We start from the raw sequence: 19817 nt of genomic DNA on the forward strand, positions 1-19817 counted from the left end.
CCTGTTCTTTTCAATGATAGGAAAAAATAACTGTCGCTGGTATGGTTTTCTGCTTTAGAGGTGCCCTAACTGATCCAACATCTTTCTGTCTCCCAGACGGAAGGACCTTCAGTTGCACAAGAAAGATACTTTCAAGTTACAGGTAATCTAGAAAATTGATGGGTTTTACAGCATTAAATTCAAGCACAGCGCGTTTTCATCTCGTATCAGCTGGCTGCCCAGTTATCACGTACAGAACCTATGATGATAAAGATAGGCTAAAAAAAATCCACCCCACCACATTTATTGAAAAATAGGCACACAAAAGTATTGGGTACCAGCTTTTTTCTGGATGTAATTTCAGTTATTGATTTCAAACAATACAGATTCATAATCTGCACGCCCTTGTCAGAGAAAAGAGCCCTCATCAAATTAAAGTCGACAGAAAAGCACTTGCATACAGACATGAACTTCTATCAATAGCAGTAATAAGCAAATGACTGGAATATGGGAAAACCTGTTGTCAGGACTGAAAACTGTCATTTTTCCCAGATTAGAATTAATTTGGAAATCTGATTAATTAGAATTGTTCAGAGAGTAGAACAAAAAATGTTTTAGGGAATATCCTGATGAGTGCATTTTATGCATTGCTGATGAAGTATTTTCCAATCCACTAGATACAAGCAATGCAGAGATAGTAATTTATCTCATTTAAAATATTTTTTAATTAAGAATGAATAAAATAAATCCAATTCCAAGTTCTGGTAAAATTTACTACAAAAATTGCACTTCAAAGCTTGAAGCAAATAAAGATATTATTTTTAAAACTTGAGTAAAAATTCCAATATGATATTAATGTTTAATGTACTTAAATAATATTATTATAATACATAATATTATAGTAATAATTCTTATTTTAAAGATTATTTTTATATTCATCCTTCATATACAAATCAAACCTTCATATTCAGAATAGACCTTAACTTCAGCACCAGAGATTGATGCAGTGAGTAAAATAAATGGTTTAATACCTTTATTTGTTGTTTTACATTCACTGATTCTTGTGTCTGGGTTTGTTTGTTTGTTTGCTTTCCTCTTCAAGATTTGCCATCCTGATTAAGAAGATATGAAAGAATACACACTCCTCCTCTTCTTGGCTTTGTGCTCTGCCAAACCTCTCATTGGTCCTTCATATTTTACATTAAAGAATATGATGCTCCAAGATATGGAAGAAGATGACGATGATGATGATGACGACAATTCTCTATTTCCAACCACTGAACCAATTTTACCACTAATTCCTTTTGATCTATTCCCAGTATGCCCCTTTGGATGCCAGTGCTATGTGAGAGTTGTCCATTGCTCTGACCTAGGTAAGAATAAATTTGTATCTGTTCTCCTTTGGAGAATTTGCCTTTTAAAAAGGGAATTCTACAGCTCCATAAATTGCACACATTCACATATTCCTGTACTAGTAATTTTCAAAAGGAGCTTACATTTTTTCAGTTAGACTTGCAAACCATAACTAATTCATGTCCAGCAACTAATATTTATGCAGCTCTTTTTACAACATATATATTTCCCAGTACACGTGCATCAGTTTATCAAGGCAATGAGCTGCTATAGCCACCTTCCATTAGCAAGGATTTCTAGCAATAACAACCCAGAGTGGAAAGGCACTTAGGATATGTAACAAATAACCGTAAAACTACTTAACAGAATACTGATCAGGGGTAGTAAGTACATAATAATCTGCACAGCTTTTTATCCACTCAGACAACAATCACAGAATGTGCAAATGCTTATATTTACATTTTAGATTACACTTTCTCCTGCTGTTTTTACTTGCATTAAGTTATAACCAAACAGAGGAGCACAAAAGTTTGCTGTATCTTCGGTTTGCATTAGACAAGTTAGTTCCCTCCCTCAAAAAAAGACTATGGCTAAAGAAGTGCTTCATTCACAACTACAAAACAACAGGTAAACAGATGAGAAAGCACAACAAAGGAAAAAGAGGCCATAAACAAACCACAGGGAAGTTTAACACTAACAGATAACTGGGATACAAACTGTTTGCTCAGCCTGACTTGCATTAAAATGTGTATCACTGGTAACAACATTTGAGCTGAAGGCAAATCTGCTACTGACACTGGTGCAGACACATACCAGTCCTAAATACTAATATTATTAACTGTGCCAATTCTAATCAGTGTTTATTGAAGTTCTTCCATAATTCAGGGTAATCGAAGGACTATGCTCCTGACACTAGCATGGTGGCAATGACTTTGATTCTCATCACAGCTCTGCCATCATCCTAAACTTAATCCTAGACTCCTCATGTCTTAGAAACATTGAGTCGGTGCATAAATTGCTGCTTTTAACATATGTCACTGTTAAGGAATCAAACCAAACTCTCATGAACAACAATAAACTGTGGTTGTTGCATCTGATCTACAGTTTGCATATTTAAGGTCACACAGAAAAAAACGCCCACCATCCTATTAATAGACTTTATCTTTAAATAACTGCAACCTATTACATATGGAATTGTTAATAAACTGGACCAGGACTTAGCACTTGACACATCAGCATTTCCACTGAAGTTACTATCCCTTGCCAGTCTCTTCTGCTGATTCAGGATCTCAGATGGCATGAACTGACGTGGTTTGGTAACTGAGGAGTGAACTCTATTGGGGGATTTGTACAACTGGTAATTAAGTACTGGCAGCTGGAAGACCATCCGTTGTACACTTTTACCAAGAGTACATGTACAGCTGGAATGAGCAAATACAGGGCTAGATATCTATCCCTGCCAGTACAATGGAGAGGGCAGTGCAGGGCTAGAAAGAAGCAGAAATCCCTTAAAGCCGCTGCAGCAGCCCTGTTTCTCAATCCAGAACCGCAGCTCCTAGTTTTCTGAGGGTTACTTTCTCCAGGGACTTCAGCAGTTTTCCTGCAGCTCTGAGGCTGTTTATCTCATAGATGCAAAGAATCTGCAATGATCACCCTAGTCAAGCTTTTCACAGTCACAGGTAGCTGCAGGAAACTATCTACGCATTTTTGTGATGCGTTTTCACACAATTAGTTGCTCTCATTATCAAATATTCCCGTCTCTCCCTTGCTTTATGGCTGTTCATATTCTCTTTCCCATCCTATTTATCAACAATCTGGTTTTTGCTGTTTAACAGTTAATTTCTCTGGGCTTATGTACACATAATGTTTCTGTTTATGTCACATACTAAATAGGTTTGACATCAATACCTCGCAACATTCCACCAGATACTCGTATGATTGACCTTCAAAACAACAAAATTAAGGAGGTCAAGGAAAACGATCTCCAAGGACTCACATCACTTTATGTAAGCTTGCTATTTTCCAAGTTCGAAATCTTATTTAGCAATCTGAAATATTTTGATACTTTAAAAATACAAAGTGTCTCTCTTCTCCAGTAGTATCCATAAAAACATAGTCTAGCACCTGCATATTTGACTGCTCCCACATAGTAAGAAGCAAATTTCTCTGAGCTGTAAGAACTATGCTATTTTTCTACAACATCCAGAATATGTACTATATGTATCTAGCCACATAGATCCTCAAGATTTCTGATTTCTTCAGTCCTTAGCATGCCCAGAAGCATTACTTACATTTTAAAGGCTGCAAGAGAGGTGCTCCTTTTTTTACCTGATTACCTTACAAAAGTAGAGGGCATTTTCAAAAGCACACAGTGTACAAACACATACACCACTGCAAATGATGTTATAAATCCAGCTGATCTGAACACAACAACACTGCATTACTGAAAAAGTCAGGGGCTTTATTACTGTTTTCTAACATGAAACATATCAAATTAATGTAAACCAAATCCTTTTCAATCATATTTGGTTTCTGAGCAAGAACTGAAGATTCACAAGAAAGTCTTTATGAACAAACTTTCCAATTGTTATGGGTTAAGCAAGGACAGACAAAATAGGAACTTTGTCTGGGACAAATTGTTTCCAATTCCCTTTAAGTGTCTCATGTGTAGGTACAGAATGGTCTTACCACCAGGTTAGGAGTAAACACATTAACCGTGGTTTATATTCAGTACAAAAGATCTTACAGAGACTAATCTCCAGTGACTAAGGAAGTTACTGGAATACATCAGCAATCATCTCATAATTATATTAGAGTCACTTAATTGTGTGATAACTGAAAACTCTGAGCTGTTCTAATTTTTCTCATCAGATCATTTGTGGCAAGGCCCAACAAAATTGATACTGAAAGCAAAGTTCACTTTGTACAACTTGCCTCAGAACTTTAGCAAAGGCACAGATGGCAACTTGGATTAGGAAGGAGCATTTCCTGTTTATTTCCTTCAGCTATCCTCATTTTTTCGGGGAAAAAAAAAAAAGAGTAACTGTGGTTTGCTCTACTTTTTTTTTCACAACTCCAGAGAGCAGATGAGCTCCAGAGAGTGTGATTCAACATGCAAAATAATTTCAGATAACTCATATTTTGTCTGTAGCGTCTCATGATTAAAAGCTCTCTGATAACAAATAGCAACCAAGAATGAAAAACTGTCCCGAAAACGGCTAGTGTACTGTACACAAGAGACTTAAATTCACAGGAGTTGAAAAATCATGGAAATAAGATATATATTCCTATGTGTACTGTCATATATACACATTAATTTATAAGGAATTTGGATAAAACACCCTGATTTTTATTTTGTAGCATCATGTTGAAATAAAAGGTGAAATTCTGAGTTTTGAGGCTTCATCTGCATTAAGGAACATCATCACCAACCAAAAAAAGATATATCCCACACGCAATCCCACAAAATATATGAACATGTTTTGCCAAATCTTCTTGCTATCCATTGGCACCTTGTCAGCTCTGACTAGTTTTTCTCTGCCTTCTAGGTGACATTCCAGCTTTCAGGTTCTTTTTCGTTTTTCACAGTTAATTGAAATGCCTAAAGAACATGCAAAGTGCTGGTTTGGTATGATAGAAAAGTAAAATACTTAAAACGCTTAATCGTTATATATCAAATTCATGTCCTAAAACTCACAAACATAAGATTCCTGTGAAAAAAAAAAAAAATTTCGTTGTATTGCTCTTCCCATATCTCATAGGCACTGGCTTTGAACAACAATAAAATAACCAAGATCCATCCAAAAGCCTTTCAATCAACAAAGAAGCTACGACGACTCTATTTGTCCCATAACCAGCTAGCTGAGATTCCAACAGATCTACCAAAAACTTTAGTAGAGCTCAGAATTCATGCTAATAAGGTTAAGAAAATCCACAAGGACGCATTTAAAGGAATGAAGTCTCTACATGTTTTAGGTAAGTAGAAAAGAAAATGTCTTTATCAAAAAAGTAACATACTATATATCATTTTCATTCAAACATTTCCCAATGTGCAATTTCCTGTAAAAGTAATATCAATACTTTGACAACTTAACTTCTGCATAAAGTTGCTACATAGGTCAACTTTCTGGCAACGCTGAACGCCAAGTTAGAGAGCCTTTATTCCCTGAAAGCTGTGACTGCCACCCCGCAGAACAGGGCAAAGCTAAACATTAATTAGTATTTAGAATATCAGACGTCATAAATAAAATTAAATTGGTTGTTTATAAGTTAGTCTAATATACACACAAATCCTATCACATAAATATTTTTTTTCCTCCCTTGGACAGAAATGAGTGCAAATCCTCTTAACAATGATGGAATAGAGCCAGGGGCTTTTGAAGGAGTAAATATCTACCATATAAGAATCGCAGAAGCTAAATTAACTTCAATTCCTAAAGGTTTGTTTTGCTTTACCTTTTCTATTTCACCTATACCAGTACACTCCTAAACAAAACGCTTTAACATCTATATGATTATTAAAATGTTCATACATTCTGGTTTGTATTGTTCATTACTACCAACCACTTTTTGCATTTAGTATCCAACTCTACACTTCAAAAGCATGAGGTCCCATATGTGGCGTCAAACCATAGCCACACACGATTTAATGGTGAACATGTTCTGTACAAATGGAAACTAAGTTTGTAGGTCCTTCTATCCACAAATGTTATAATGACACAAGAAATCAAAACACATGTAACTTACAGAACACGCTAAAAATCTGAAAATCCAAAGCGGACAGATGGGTAGTCTTTCCTCTTAATATTGTAACTAAGACACAAGCAGCACCCTGCAGAATCGTAAATTGGAATGTAAACTGGAAAAAAGCCCAAACAAATACTAAAAGCACATTAGCTGGCACAAAGTCTGACTGTAAAGCCTCGGACTTTTCTTCTGTACTGTAACACTAGAACATACAGTAATGGCCATGGGAGCAGTGCTCTTCTAAGCCATATTAATAAAGGAAATATGTGGGTTATCTTGCTCGGTGTCAGGGTGCCATCTAGACAGATCCTAGGAAAACTGAACATCAGATCAGCAAAGAGAAACTCAAACATGTCACTATTTTTCTTTGCCCTCACTAGAAGGATGTTGTGAAAAGGATTCTCCGCCTCCTGGTCCATTTGCTGACAGTTCCGAATCGGGACTATTTGGTAGCACCTGAGGAAACCCATTAAAAAAAGAAAGCTAGCAGAATCATATCAAATTTTGGAACTCTGAAATCTTAACATTAGCATATGCATTTAAATATTTTTTTTTTAATTACTATTTTAAACCCAGTGATGTTGATTATTTTTTAAAAAGCAACATACTTTCATTGAACACCCATTTCTTTGATGCAAACAATCCCTTCCCCCAAGATACTTCATGCAACCCTAAACACAAAGGACAGAAGCTGCTTCGAGCATAATAAAATTTCCAACAAAAATAAATCTACTTCTTTTTCTCATACTGTGCATTTGTTTGTCATTAGACCTGCCCTCCAGTCTACTAGAACTTCACTTAGATGACAATAAGATCACATCAATCGAAGTTGAAGATTTTAATCGGTATAAAGATCTTCAAAGGTAAAATTCCCTCTTAGAATGCTTTTATTTGATAGAAGGTATGACTTCGCAGGAGTAACTCTTGTTACTGAGAGAGAAGAGAATTTAAAATTGTGGTTTAGTAAGAACTACTGTAAATAGACCAAACTTAAAAAAAAATCACCATACTAGTAACACAGGCTGATGTCTTATAGCAAAAAAATAAAACTAAGGCCTAAATTAAGGAAAATGTGGAAGTAGGAAAGAAGGTAGTCCTGTTTATTTTAAAAATATAATATTTTTAACTAAGATATATATATAATTGTTTCTTTATAAGACTTGCTCTTCTTTGGCTATTTTTTAGAACAACACTTTTTATTCCCATGTAGTTATATTTCTTGATAAAAGAGAATAATTTATTTTACAAGCAGATTTGTTGGTGTTTATCCATTTAACTCTTGCCATGAAAGCAGAAAAACTGGTCAAGAAAAACTGGTCAACTGCTCACAGCATGCTAACTGCTGTCCTTTAAGAGGAGAGTAAATTAAGAAGAAAAAATATTTGTTAGATCAATGGTGAGGGTTTATCCTACCAGAAGTAAGATTTCATCATTCTTTTCTCACCTATGTCTACTGTGTATTTAAATCTTTAAAAAAAAGTATGTTCTTCAGTGCTATTGTGAATCTCAATTAGTCTTTAATTAAATGTTCTTTGTACTATTTCTAGGCTAGGCCTTGGGAACAATAAAATCAAAGATGTGGAAAATGGAAGTTTTGCCAACATACCTAGTATACGTGAAATCCATCTTGAAAAAAATAAGCTCAAGAAAGTTCCTCCTGGATTACCTGAACTGAAATATCTGCAGGTCATATATTAAACTTAATAGAAAGGTTTAGTAGTTATGAGTTTTTTGACTTCCACACTATCAAAGTGATTAGAACGTAACTGAAAAGCATTGTTAACAGTGGCATATGACTCTCACGCTAGGAAAACCCGAGACTGCACACGCACATAGGTACTTAAAGAAACAAACAAGATTAAATAGCAGGAACACTTCCTAGAAAAAAAAGTAAACCAACATGCTACACCCAAAAGCTATGTTAAAGATTTATATTTTCCATACTAGCAAGCCAAAATGGAAATTTTCCACTCCCATTGCTGATAAGTCTTAATTCAAAGTAAATTATTTAGAAGGCTGAAATTATGAGATACAACTTTAAAATCTGTGTTTAGAACTAGATAAATTCTGTAAAAAAATGCTTTCAGAACACACTATTTTTTTGAATTATGGAATAGCAATTAAAATCATAAGTGTTTTCTATGATGACATATACCTTGGGATACTATGCAGAAAAAAGCTTGAGGAAACAAGAAGTGCATAGAAGGCAGAGCACACAATAAGATATCTAGTAAATGTTTTTACCTCTGAATTTCTCATGTCACTTTCAATTAAACAAAAATATTTTGATATATATTAAAAAAATATGAGAAACAAAGCCAAACATCAACTTACAATGTAATGTAAAAGTATATATATGTGTATATATAGTATACAGACAAAAGAACTCTTTTGTCAATGTACATTATTTTAGCTAACAAATTTTAAATTCTCCTATCACAAGTCCTTTTTTTACCTAACTTAAGCTATATGAGCATTAATTAATTTGTTCCTATAACCATACATGCAAATTTTTCCCAATATCAACTTTTCTAGAGCCCACTTTCTAAAATTTCTTAAATAATTGAAAATTTGCATTATGCATACTGATAAAATGCCATACAGCTTTTCTTTTGTGGGAGATACTATGGCTGGAGGGAGACGTTTTTAAAAGACTTAGTACAATTTTTTAATTTCTGTTACTATTAAGGTTTGTATCCAACTGATCTTATTAGCAAAGCCCAGTTATCTATACGTTAACAAATGTTTACATATTTTTGCCATTTACATACTAACTTTTATATCCTCCTCTTTCTTATTGCTGCAGGTAGTCTTCCTTCATTCTAATCATATTGCAAAACTGGGAGTGAATGATTTCTGCCCAACAGGACGAAGAAAGAAGAAAGCGTTATACAGTGGCATAAGCCTCTTCAATAATCCTGTAAAGTACTGGGAGGTCCAGCCTTCGACTTTCCGTTGCATTTTAGCCAGAAACAGCGTGCAACTCGGAAATTTCCTCAAGTGAAGAAGTTGGTCATTTCAAAAAGCAACATGTCCACATCAGTTCTACAATACTTGAAATTTGCAGGAAAATGAAAATTTTACACTATTTAACCAGTTTACAAAGTATTTACTATTTCAGAGATGATTAAATAGAAATAGTATGTTAGTAGGATCGATTGTATTATTTGACAATGTTCAACCTATGTTTGAATAATTTAAACAAAAGCCTTTATATCTTATACAAGGACTCTCAGAAGTGAAACTGGAAACTATATTTGATGTTTCCTATTATAAATGTTAAATTCTTTACCTAAATCACATAGTTTTGATATTTTCTTTCTTCCAAATTCTAAAAAAAAAACACCAGTAGAAGTCACTTTTTCCAGAGTAAGGACATTTTCCTCTGTCAAAAACTGTTGTAAAATAGTTGCAAAAAAAAAAAAATCACTAGACTTCAAGGACAACTTCTTGTGCCATTTTTGATAATCAGCAAAGATGCAACAGAACTGTATGGTATCATGAGATCTTTTGTCTCTAAACTAGAATATATTTTAATAATCTGTTAAATGAGATAAAGGCAGGTCCCATACCAAGAACTAATATGCAAAAAAAGTTATGGTTTTGGTATTTCTTCTTGCAACTTTAAGAGAGAAATGACCATCAATGGTTTGCCATCAGTATAATTAAGTGCATTCTGAACATTAAAAAGTAGGAATCAAGATATATCATACGCTTCAAGCTTAATAGGAATGATTATTAAACTCCCTTTAGGCCAGCACAACCATTTTCTTTTATCTATAACAATTGTAATCATGTTTTTTATTTAATGTTTAAGTATTTTTTTTTTTGACATCACACGGGTTAAGAATCCCTCATTAATGTAAGTACCTGAATATTGCTGAATGCAAGCAGATAGCTGGAAATCAACTGCCCTGACTTCTTACACAGGTCAGCATGTAGAATTCTCAATACTGACAGTACTGTATAAAATGGATATTTTATATATCTGTTTAGTGTATATTTGCTATTGAGATTCAAAATAAATTAAATAAAGAATACCTGCATTTGTATACTTGATGACATGAGAGATGATGTCAAAACACACAGAGATTATTATCAACCACCTTTCTGACTATTCTCTAGATATTTATTCTTCTTTTTTTCAATATCTATACACCTTGTGGATCATTTACCGTTGCTGTTTGTCACAAAGTTAAAAATCTAACACTTTATTTGAAGCAGCTACAGGAAATGACAGAGAACAGTATTTGTTCTACTACACAGAAATCAAGCAATTAATGATTTCTCAGTCTTCCTGACACCTTGCCAAGTACACTAAGCAGTAAGTCTAATATGATTTCTTTTCATCTGCTGTGTCTCTTCATATGTAATTAATTTTGTTAGAATCCCTATGCTGTTAAAACCCAAAACGACATGGAGAGAGGGGAGGAGAGCAAGCCAGGGGAGTCTTTTACTGAAAAACAGGTTTCACAAACAGAAATTCCGTAGAATAAAATCAACACAGAAGTAAACATAAATCCCAACATAAATCTGCAGATCACCAAGCATCTTTCTAATCCTGTCTTCTCAAGATGTTTCCAAGGAGTGCATTTCCTACCAAATAACATGGGGAAAGCTGTAATCAGTGCTGGAAATAGTAGTTAATGTGTAGTGGTAAATTTTTCATCAGTTAGTCTAGTTTATATCATGTACTTCTTTAGCTGTGTCAACATGCTTGAAGAGCTATGATCTCTAAACATACATTCATATTAGAAGACAAGTCTGATGTCTATATAGAAAAAAAGGCAATACTTTCAGCAGGTTTTTCCACCATGGAATTAGTTACTATACTCATAGGAAATACTGAACTGTGTATGTACAGTCCATGCAGGGAATGTATGAAATACCAGCTTTTACTGCAACTCTACATTCCTAGTAATGACACAGTCCGGGTATCTCTATGTACACTGCACTTTAAATAAACCCAAGAGGAACAAATCTGAGGAGGCTACAGAGGGAAACAGCCAACTCTTCAAGCCATCTCTACAAAATTTACGTGCAGCATGGAAGAATGTTGAAAAGAGAAAGGGGAGAAACAAGTCACTGAGAATGAAACAGCCCAGTGACATAAAGGGTAACGCACCACATAGACTAGTTATTTACCTTAGGGTAAATCATCACATGAAACCTTTACATTTAGACACAAGCAAGAGCACTTGCTACTTCATTGTAACAGCCCAAGTGCACATTCATACACTCTGAAAAACCTTCCCTGAATGATAGGCTACCCTGCCTTATACTATCATAAACAGTTCATAACCCTATACCAGAGACAAAGCATTGTCGGCATAGTTATTATTGGAAAAATGTGAAGATTTAAAATAAACGCCCATTTTCACCTAGTAATAGCTAAAAAGCTGAAATCCTTAATGTTCCACAAAAGATTCACTGCTTATAAAGTTTACTATCGAGAAAATAGAGGAAAGGCAAATAAAGGATGAGGCAGGAAAATTCGTAGAGGACCAACACCGAGGTTGCGGGTTCGATTCCTGCTTGGTCCCAAGGTGTTGCTTGGTCTAGTCGAGAGGTGGCGTCCCTGCCCATGACAGGGAGGTTGGACTAGATGATTTCTAAGGTCCCTTCCAGCCTAGGCCATTCTATGATTCTATGATCAGAGGGCAATCAAGAGCCAAGTAAGATTTGAGGGACTTCCAGGGGAAAGGAGTGGTCAAGCAGCAACATAACAGCAAAAAGAAGTTCAATCCTAAAGAACTTTAAGAATGTAAAATAGAAGGAAAATTTCTAAATCTTTTATCTGCTCTGTAGAACACTAAGTTAAGAGTTTTCACATCAAATAAGTGGAATATAGGTGGACTTCAATCAAATATTCATTTGAAAGCACAAAGAGCAAGTACAACGCTAGTAAAAATAGTAAAATCAATAACAGAAAAATCAGTACATTTATACAAATCACTAGTTTAAATCTATTCTTAAACACTCATGCTACACTAGTCACACCAATTCAGCAACGACAACATAAATAGAAAGTGGATTCAAATTCTGCAGCTGAACACTATGAATTTACTCTAGTTACGTAGCACATTATTCTGCACTAATTTAATGGTACGGATTAAAAGGAAACATAACAGAGAAAGCCACAATTCCTTATCTAACTGAAGCTTATACAATGGACAACAAGAATACTGTACTTGCCAAGACCAAGACGTTTAATAAGATGGACTAAGGTCTCAACAGGCGTAGAACAACTGCTTTCCCTTTCCTTTTTTAGGTCCACTGTTGAAGTCAGTATAGAAAAAAGTTCTGTAAAACTGTAGCTAACTCCCTAGAGGCTCCTGCCTTTAAATCCTTGCCAGGCATTCAGACTGAGAACCTCTTTCTTAAATCAGGATCTACAGATATATATAACTCAAAAAAGGAACTCCAACACTATTTGGAAGATACTAGCTACAGTCTCACATTTAATAAACAATCTCTTGTTTAGCTTGTCAACTAGATTTGAAGTTCAAAACATTTTATCTGTGACATACTACATGGGTTATTTTACATTAGGGCAGGTAAATATCAAATGGTTCATTCTGTGTCCTGTAAGAGTTATTTTTCAGAGAAAGAACAGTAATTTCTTACATCACATCACATAAATTCATAGGATGTCTGTCACTTACAAGAAAACATTACATTCAGCAACCTTCCACTCTTTTCAGATATCACTCTTCAGCTAGCATTTGCAGGTAATAATATAATGGCTTACACATGTTGTATCTTTGGCTTACTTCAGGATAAATCCAAGTGGATGTCACAGTGGCGTACAGACACGGCAATATAAAATGTGCCTTACATTTTCAGGCATAATTTCTGAACATGGACAGCAATGAAATTAACAGAATAAGAGCTAACTAATGATAATACACTGGCATTCAACAGTCTGTCCACAGAACAAGGCAGTTCAGTATCAGCAGATGGGGAGAAAAGGGTCAAGAAATCAACCCCACCTTTACATTCGCCACAGATGTTATGGAAAAAAGAGAGAAACAGAGATTTGACACAAATCTTTTTAAGAGTCTTCTCTTATTAGTTATTCCCTGTACAAGTAACTACATTATTCTAATATTAGAAAAAAAAATTATTCATCTAAGCTTTCCAAACTTCAATGGACTTCCCCCTTCTGAAAATTTGTCAGGTCTGTACAAGACAGTTAACAAATTTCACCAGAGGATGGCAGCCTGTTGTTACCAATAGAAGAAAAAGTAGTCTGAAGAATAAATAACAGACTATCGTTGCACAATAATAGCCCAGTAAACTTCACAAAAACTGGTTGAGTTGCCTATCTGAATACTGTTAAAGACGTGCTCTACACCATTAGCTTGCCAAAGGGCAAAATAGCATCATCTCTCAGAGTCTTCTACCTGCCTCTTTCCCCAATAGCAATCTACTTAATGAAATACTTTAAAACACAGTAATACAAAGAATAATATCTAAGTTACACGACATTGGCAAACAAGTAACAAAGTAAGATGCTGGAAGTTTAAAGAATACAATATGTTATCAAATCATGATTTTAACTCGCCCCAGCTACATCAAGTGCATACCATGTAAATTAAAATGTACATGCAATAGAACAGGACTTCTTTTATATCCGTATTGAAAAGCCAAACTAAAACAACATTTTGAAGCATCACAATGTTTCAGTTTGAGATATGTTTGTTCTGCAAGGCACCTAATGAAGAATAGTTTTGTAAAGATGCCTACACCACATAACCCTCAATCTGCCATCACAAAATCCCACTCCACCTCATATGGTTAACGATAGTGGTTCCAACGGGGTACATTCTTTGTTTCCTCTATTTCCTTCACAGAATATATCCATAGGTTAGAAGTGTGGGTTCAGAATCAACTACTTGGTTACCTGCAGACTGGTGTATGAATTTCACAGATCCTGTAAGTGTTTTCTCTTGCTGCCAAACAGGTTAAAGAAGGTGAAGAAGTTGATTTTTCTTCCTTTTTCCAGCGTCACTAGTGTTTTGCTCCTCTGTACAGCTGTAAATTTACATAAAATCTGCAAGAATTGTGTTTATCTGCCAAACTGGCTACAAGTGACCACTATGCTCAGAAGTGTCAGGAATGAGAAAAGGACAGGCGAATAGAGAATAGCACAGCTACTTGGACATGGCTGCATGACCTAAGGAAAAAAGAGCTGTGAAAACATAAAAGCACAACGAAGCACAGGCTGGATGAGCGAAGAATGAGGTGGATGGCTGAATGACAGAGAGCAGAGGGTGGCAATCTAGTCAATTCTAACTGAAAGTCAATAACTAACGGTGTGCCCTGGGGGTCAATAATGGCTCCAGATCTGTTCAACGTCTTCATTAATGATCTGGGTGATAGGATTACCCTCAGCAAGTTTGCTGATGATGCAAAAGTGGGAGGAACAGTTGATATGCCAGACGGTTGTACAAGCTTAACAGGCTGGAGAATTGAGCCAACAGGAACCTCGCGCAGTTCACCAACAGAAAGTGCAAAGTCCAGTAGCTCAGAGGAATAACCCCAAGCATGGGTAAAAGTCAGACTAGCTGGAAAGCAGCTTTGCAGGAAAGGACCAGTGGGTCCTGGTGGACAAGCTGAACATGCCATAGCAATGTCCCCTTCCAGCAAGAAGGCTAACAGCATCCTTGGCTGCACTAGAAGGATAAAGACACTCTTCATTCCCAGTGTTGCTGTCACCAAATTACTTCATGAACAGGGAAGTCACAGACGCCTGGATTCCTATGGACTTAAGCCTTACAGCTCTCAGGTTCTTCCACCTGTTTCTACCTCAGACCAATACCTCAGCATATTCTCCTACCACTGCCTTCCACAGCTACCACCTGTTTGGCTGCAAAGTGACAGAGGTAAAAGTAAGTCAAGGGGTTAGTCAAAAACTGCTTCATCTTGCCATCTGGCTGCTTACTCTTAAGAAGGAGGATTTATAACTGTTTTTCCTCAGTTGAAGTGCATCTTTGGAGTGCTTTCTTCTGTCCAGCTGCTCCTTTTCACAAATTGTAAGAAGTACCAATACTTTTCCCTCTGTTCTGTCAAATTTGGTTATAACTGGCAATGAGGATCAAAAGATATTGGGTGAAATATGTGACAAAGATAAAAAGTTTCCTTTCCTTAGGAAATCAAGAGAAGAAAGGATGGTTACTCTAACCATACTAGAAAGTTCCAGAAAGTTTCACATCAGCAAATCTCCCATGAAGAATTCCTGCACCAGCACTTCCAAAAAGCGAGGCAAACGCCAGAGACTAGATCGACCAGAAGAAAAAGGTAAATAAACTAAGATATGCAAAGTTTTTTACCGTTCATATCGGTTTGGCAAAGTGGTAACATAGTTCAACTACCTAAAAGAGGTTATGCTTACGAAATCTGATATGACTTCACTGTTATGAAACTTTTAAAACATTGAATATAATTTCAAAAAGGAATTTCTGCTCTCAAAGACAGCAATTACCAACATTAAAATATGTCCCATACTAATAGAACGGCCTAGGCTGGAAGGGACCTTAGAGATCATTTAATCCAATCTCCCTGTCATGGGCAGGGACGCCTCTCAACTAGATCAGGCAACACATGGGGACTGAATGGGGATCGAACCCGTGATCTTAGTGTTATCAGCAGCACACTCTAACCAACTGAGCTAACCAGCCCCCTCCAACTGTAGTGGATTATTTACTAATATTATGATGTTTTCTTTCAAGTTTAAGTTAAATCTAGAGAGCTACATTTTTCAGAGCCCAGGTTTCTAGCTAATATTTTTATATTTATCACTAATAATGCTAGAACTAGTTATATTCACTGGAATCTGTTGAAGCAGCTTCAAATATCTCGGAGAAGACTGCCCAGTAAAGCTGAACAAAAAACCAAAAAGTCTCAACTTTACAAGTTTGAACTACACCTTTCTTATTCTCCATTTCTCAAAGTTTCTGGATATCTTCCCATGTTGCCTTGAGTAAAAAAAAAATCTACTTTACAAGTGTTTGTTTTTTAAATTAATACGTAAAAAAATCAGTTACATCAAGCTTTTTTTTTCCCAATGATTTCAAAGAAAAGAAGAAAATTCACATGATATTAAGCATACTATCAAACATCATTACCCACTATTTCACAGTCTTAGGAGCAGGTTCCTGGTTAAAATATTGCAGTATTTATCCAGAAAAACTAATCTGTACCGCAACAGACAAAGGAAACATTAATATTTCCGTTGTATTTTGATCACAATTCAACACCAGGTTGACAATAAAAGCAATGGTAAACTAAAAATAATGAAATAATAACCTGAAGCCGATTTTTTTTCTCCTTCTCTATGTTTAGAATTGAAGATTGTTTCTTGGGGTTTTTTTCCCCTTCTTTCTGGGGAGACTAGAGATTTGAGAACAAAGCTGCTAATAGAAAACACATGGAAAAGCCCTGGAGTAAATGAAAATCTGACTCGAATCCCAAATGCCACGTATCACATACCACTGTCTGAAATTATCTGCTAAGATAAATGTAGATTTACCCTGCATACTCAATGAATCATCTGAGAGGGAAGACAATGTAAAGGACAGAATAAACAGAAAGGCTTTTGCGATATTTAAGATATTTCCAAAACTAATCAATATTTTGAAACGTTAGGATGTTTCTCAAAGCTTGTACTAGCGAATAAAAGATTAGCTCAACGTAGCATGCTGCCAACAGACAGATCTGTTGAAGTTTTTTGTATAAAATATGAACAATTCTACTCAACTAAGCAATGCAATTCTGGATTTAACCATTATGCTGCTATGATTGCAGTGGGAATACCATACAGCCCAGTTTTCCTGTGCATGATCACTTTTTCTGTCTCGAATCTCTTGTCCAGGAGAAATTTGAAGACTACAAGATTTCTGGAAAAGCAGCAATGTGGATGCAGTTTTGATGAGAATCCCACACATTTGCACACACACCTAAGTTCTGCCACAAGATCCCTGGACATAAGCATTAAATTTAACAAGCCTGAAACTAGCTGCATATATAGAGACCATCTATGCATCTCATGCAGTATGTTTCATATACCAGATTCATTATGCATGTACTACCCATGCCCTATATAAAGGTTTCTATCAGAGTCAAGGGGAACAATATGGAAATGAACATGCTCTCTTTACAATGACATATGCAGGAACTGTTAAGGAGTTCCATTCTCTCATTATATTCAGAATAAAGTTAAGCATGGAAAAAATCTCCAGTTAGCTGGTTGCCCAAGAATGTAAGATTTCCTGAGAGACAGAGGGGAGCAAGTCATCAACATAAGCACGCACTTGCCTCTTAATTGTTCAGCCTGTGTTATTTCCAAGTGCTTTTCAGATATAAAGACCAATGAAAATACTTTCCTTACAGAAACATTCTTCACAGAATACCTAACTTATTTCTTTCTCATTTGTGGAAAATTGGTCTGCCATTATAAGAGATATTATATTACCTTAATTTATATCCTACTTAGGCCACCAAGAAGACTATCATCAAGACAGCATACAGCTCTTCTGTCTTATTCTATCTTCTTGCTATTCTACAGGATGAAACAAGGAACAGACTAAGTGACTCATGGGTCAGTAATAGGGCGTAATTTTTTAGCATGCTCAGATTCAGGAAGCGATATAATAATCTAATATTCTGCAAGAATAATAAAAACAACTGTCTACTCATTTCTCTAGGAAAAATAGTGTGATGCAGAATAACTACTACTTTCTCAAGAAAAATTTAGTGTTCAATAATTAGAAATTAATAATTTCATGAAAGCTTACTTAGCTTCTTGGAATTCATCTATTACAGTTATATTTTAAGCTAATACATACAATTTCCATTTAGATATTACCCTCAATTAGCGTTACCAATTACGCCAATTACCAACAATTAGCATTTAACTATACAATATAGCAATAAAGTTTTCAAAACATAAAACAGAGTAAGCTAGTACGAGGTCAGTAGGCCATTATCTCTTCTCCCTGAGACAACAGTCAAGGTGGAACCTGTAGGAAATTATGCATTGTTACTCTAACTCCTTGGTGTACTGGCTCTTGCTGAAAAAAAAAAAATTATTGACCAAAAGGTCTTCCCAGAACAATTAATACTGTTGTTCAAATCTAAATAAAGTGCATTCAGATTGAATTTCTGAAAATGAAACGCACAATCTTTTATTTCAGAAAAGCAGAAACTAAACTTGATCTAAAGCTAATGTTCAACATTCTCCTTACTGCTTCCATCTAACAGACGGGTGAAAGAAAAGCAGTTACTCTTTTTAAAAACCTTGTATCACTATTTATGATAAAGCCATAAACACAGTGAACATTAAAAAAATAAAAGGTTTCTTACCATACTAACTAAAAATCTTTGAGATGCTTTCCTTGAGCACGTTCCATTGGAGCATACATACATGAGGCAATAACTCATTAGCTCTGTTTCAGGAATGTTTCCCCTGAGTAGTACTGGCCTGTTACAGATGCATACTGCTGCTTCTTGGGCTTTGCTTTTAGAACAGAAAGGGTAACACACACTTCCCACTTCAACAGTGCCTTGCCAAACTAAGAATGAACAGGAACCTGAGAAGAGGAGAAAATGTGAGCATGGAAAACACATCCGTCAGATGTGCTATTGCTCCGTAAAGTAACATTTTTGTCTTTCTAAACAGTACCTTTCCACTCAACCATTCCATTGTGGGTAAACCTAGCATCTAGTTCATCCATTAGCAGCTCTAAACGTCTACACAAGTCATGTCTCTGTGACTGCTTTCATAACATACAGATTTATTTAGAGATTTTAGCAATAATCCCCATGTTTGGCAAAGATGTGAATGAAGTTTTAGACAGTTGACTTGCAGCCATATAGAATATAAAGATTTTTAAAGGTAGCTACTACTATTGGCTTAATTTTGACCAAGCTCAATCTAGTCACTCAAAGCATCCATGTTATTTTTGTAATTTAATTTTTAAAAAGAAAGCATTGTGGATGATGAGATTATATTTTGGCTACAAAGTTGCAGGCACTACCTCCACTCTCAAAAAGTGATAGGACAAGGCAACAGTCAGGTGTCAGAAGCATGACATAAGGCAACAAGGACACTTGCTTGACTACTGTGAAAGATCTGTAGCTAATGCCTAGATCAACTCATTCTCCCCACTTAAAAACACTGTGTTAAGTGTGAACCATGTTCAAGGCCTCACCAGAAGAAATCATAAGGCCTTTCAAATATCCCAGAATGGCTAATGATAGAAGAAACAGATTTCCTGTCACAGAGCACTTGAGTAAAATAACTCAGCCCTGCCAAGAAGCAGCTGTGACTCACAAATTATTCAAATAGTAAGCACCTAAATGTGATTAGAATCATAGAATCATAGAATGGCCTAGGCTGGAAGGGACCTTAGAGATCATCTAGTCCCATCTCCCTGGCATGGGCAGGGACGCCACCTCTCCACTAGACCAGGCAACACATGGGGACCGAGCGGGAATCAAACCCGCGACCTCGGTGTTGTCATTGTTGCCAGCACCGTGCTCAAACCACTGAGCTAATCAGCCCGCTTGTCATAAATCAGGCAGAATATAGATGCACAGACAAGTATCTTTCCCAAAACAGTGTTAATGTTATATAAAGACAATCCAAACAAAAGACCTAAAAACAGAGTAACTGAAGAAAATAGAGGGTACAGAAATTGTATCTCCCTACACGAGAGTATGCAAGGGTACAGCTA

General features: G+C 35.8%; 1 protein-coding gene across 1 annotated transcript; it reads left to right on the forward strand.

The window, feature by feature from the left end:
• Positions 1-1105: 1105 nt before the first annotated feature.
• Positions 1106-9082, forward strand: ASPN (asporin). The gene is made up of 7 exons (XM_009865061.1): positions 1106-1352; positions 3226-3338; positions 5094-5307; positions 5661-5771; positions 6848-6941; positions 7626-7764; positions 8885-9082. Exons 1-7 carry the CDS (start codon positions 1106-1108, stop codon positions 9080-9082), a joined length of 1116 nt encoding a protein of 371 aa, XP_009863363.1.
• Positions 9083-19817: the final 10735 nt, after the last annotated feature.

This window comes from Apaloderma vittatum, unplaced genomic scaffold (assembly GCF_000703405.1).
Source record: "Apaloderma vittatum isolate BGI_N311 unplaced genomic scaffold, ASM70340v1 scaffold19982, whole genome shotgun sequence".
NCBI lineage: Eukaryota > Metazoa > Chordata > Aves > Trogoniformes > Trogonidae > Apaloderma > Apaloderma vittatum.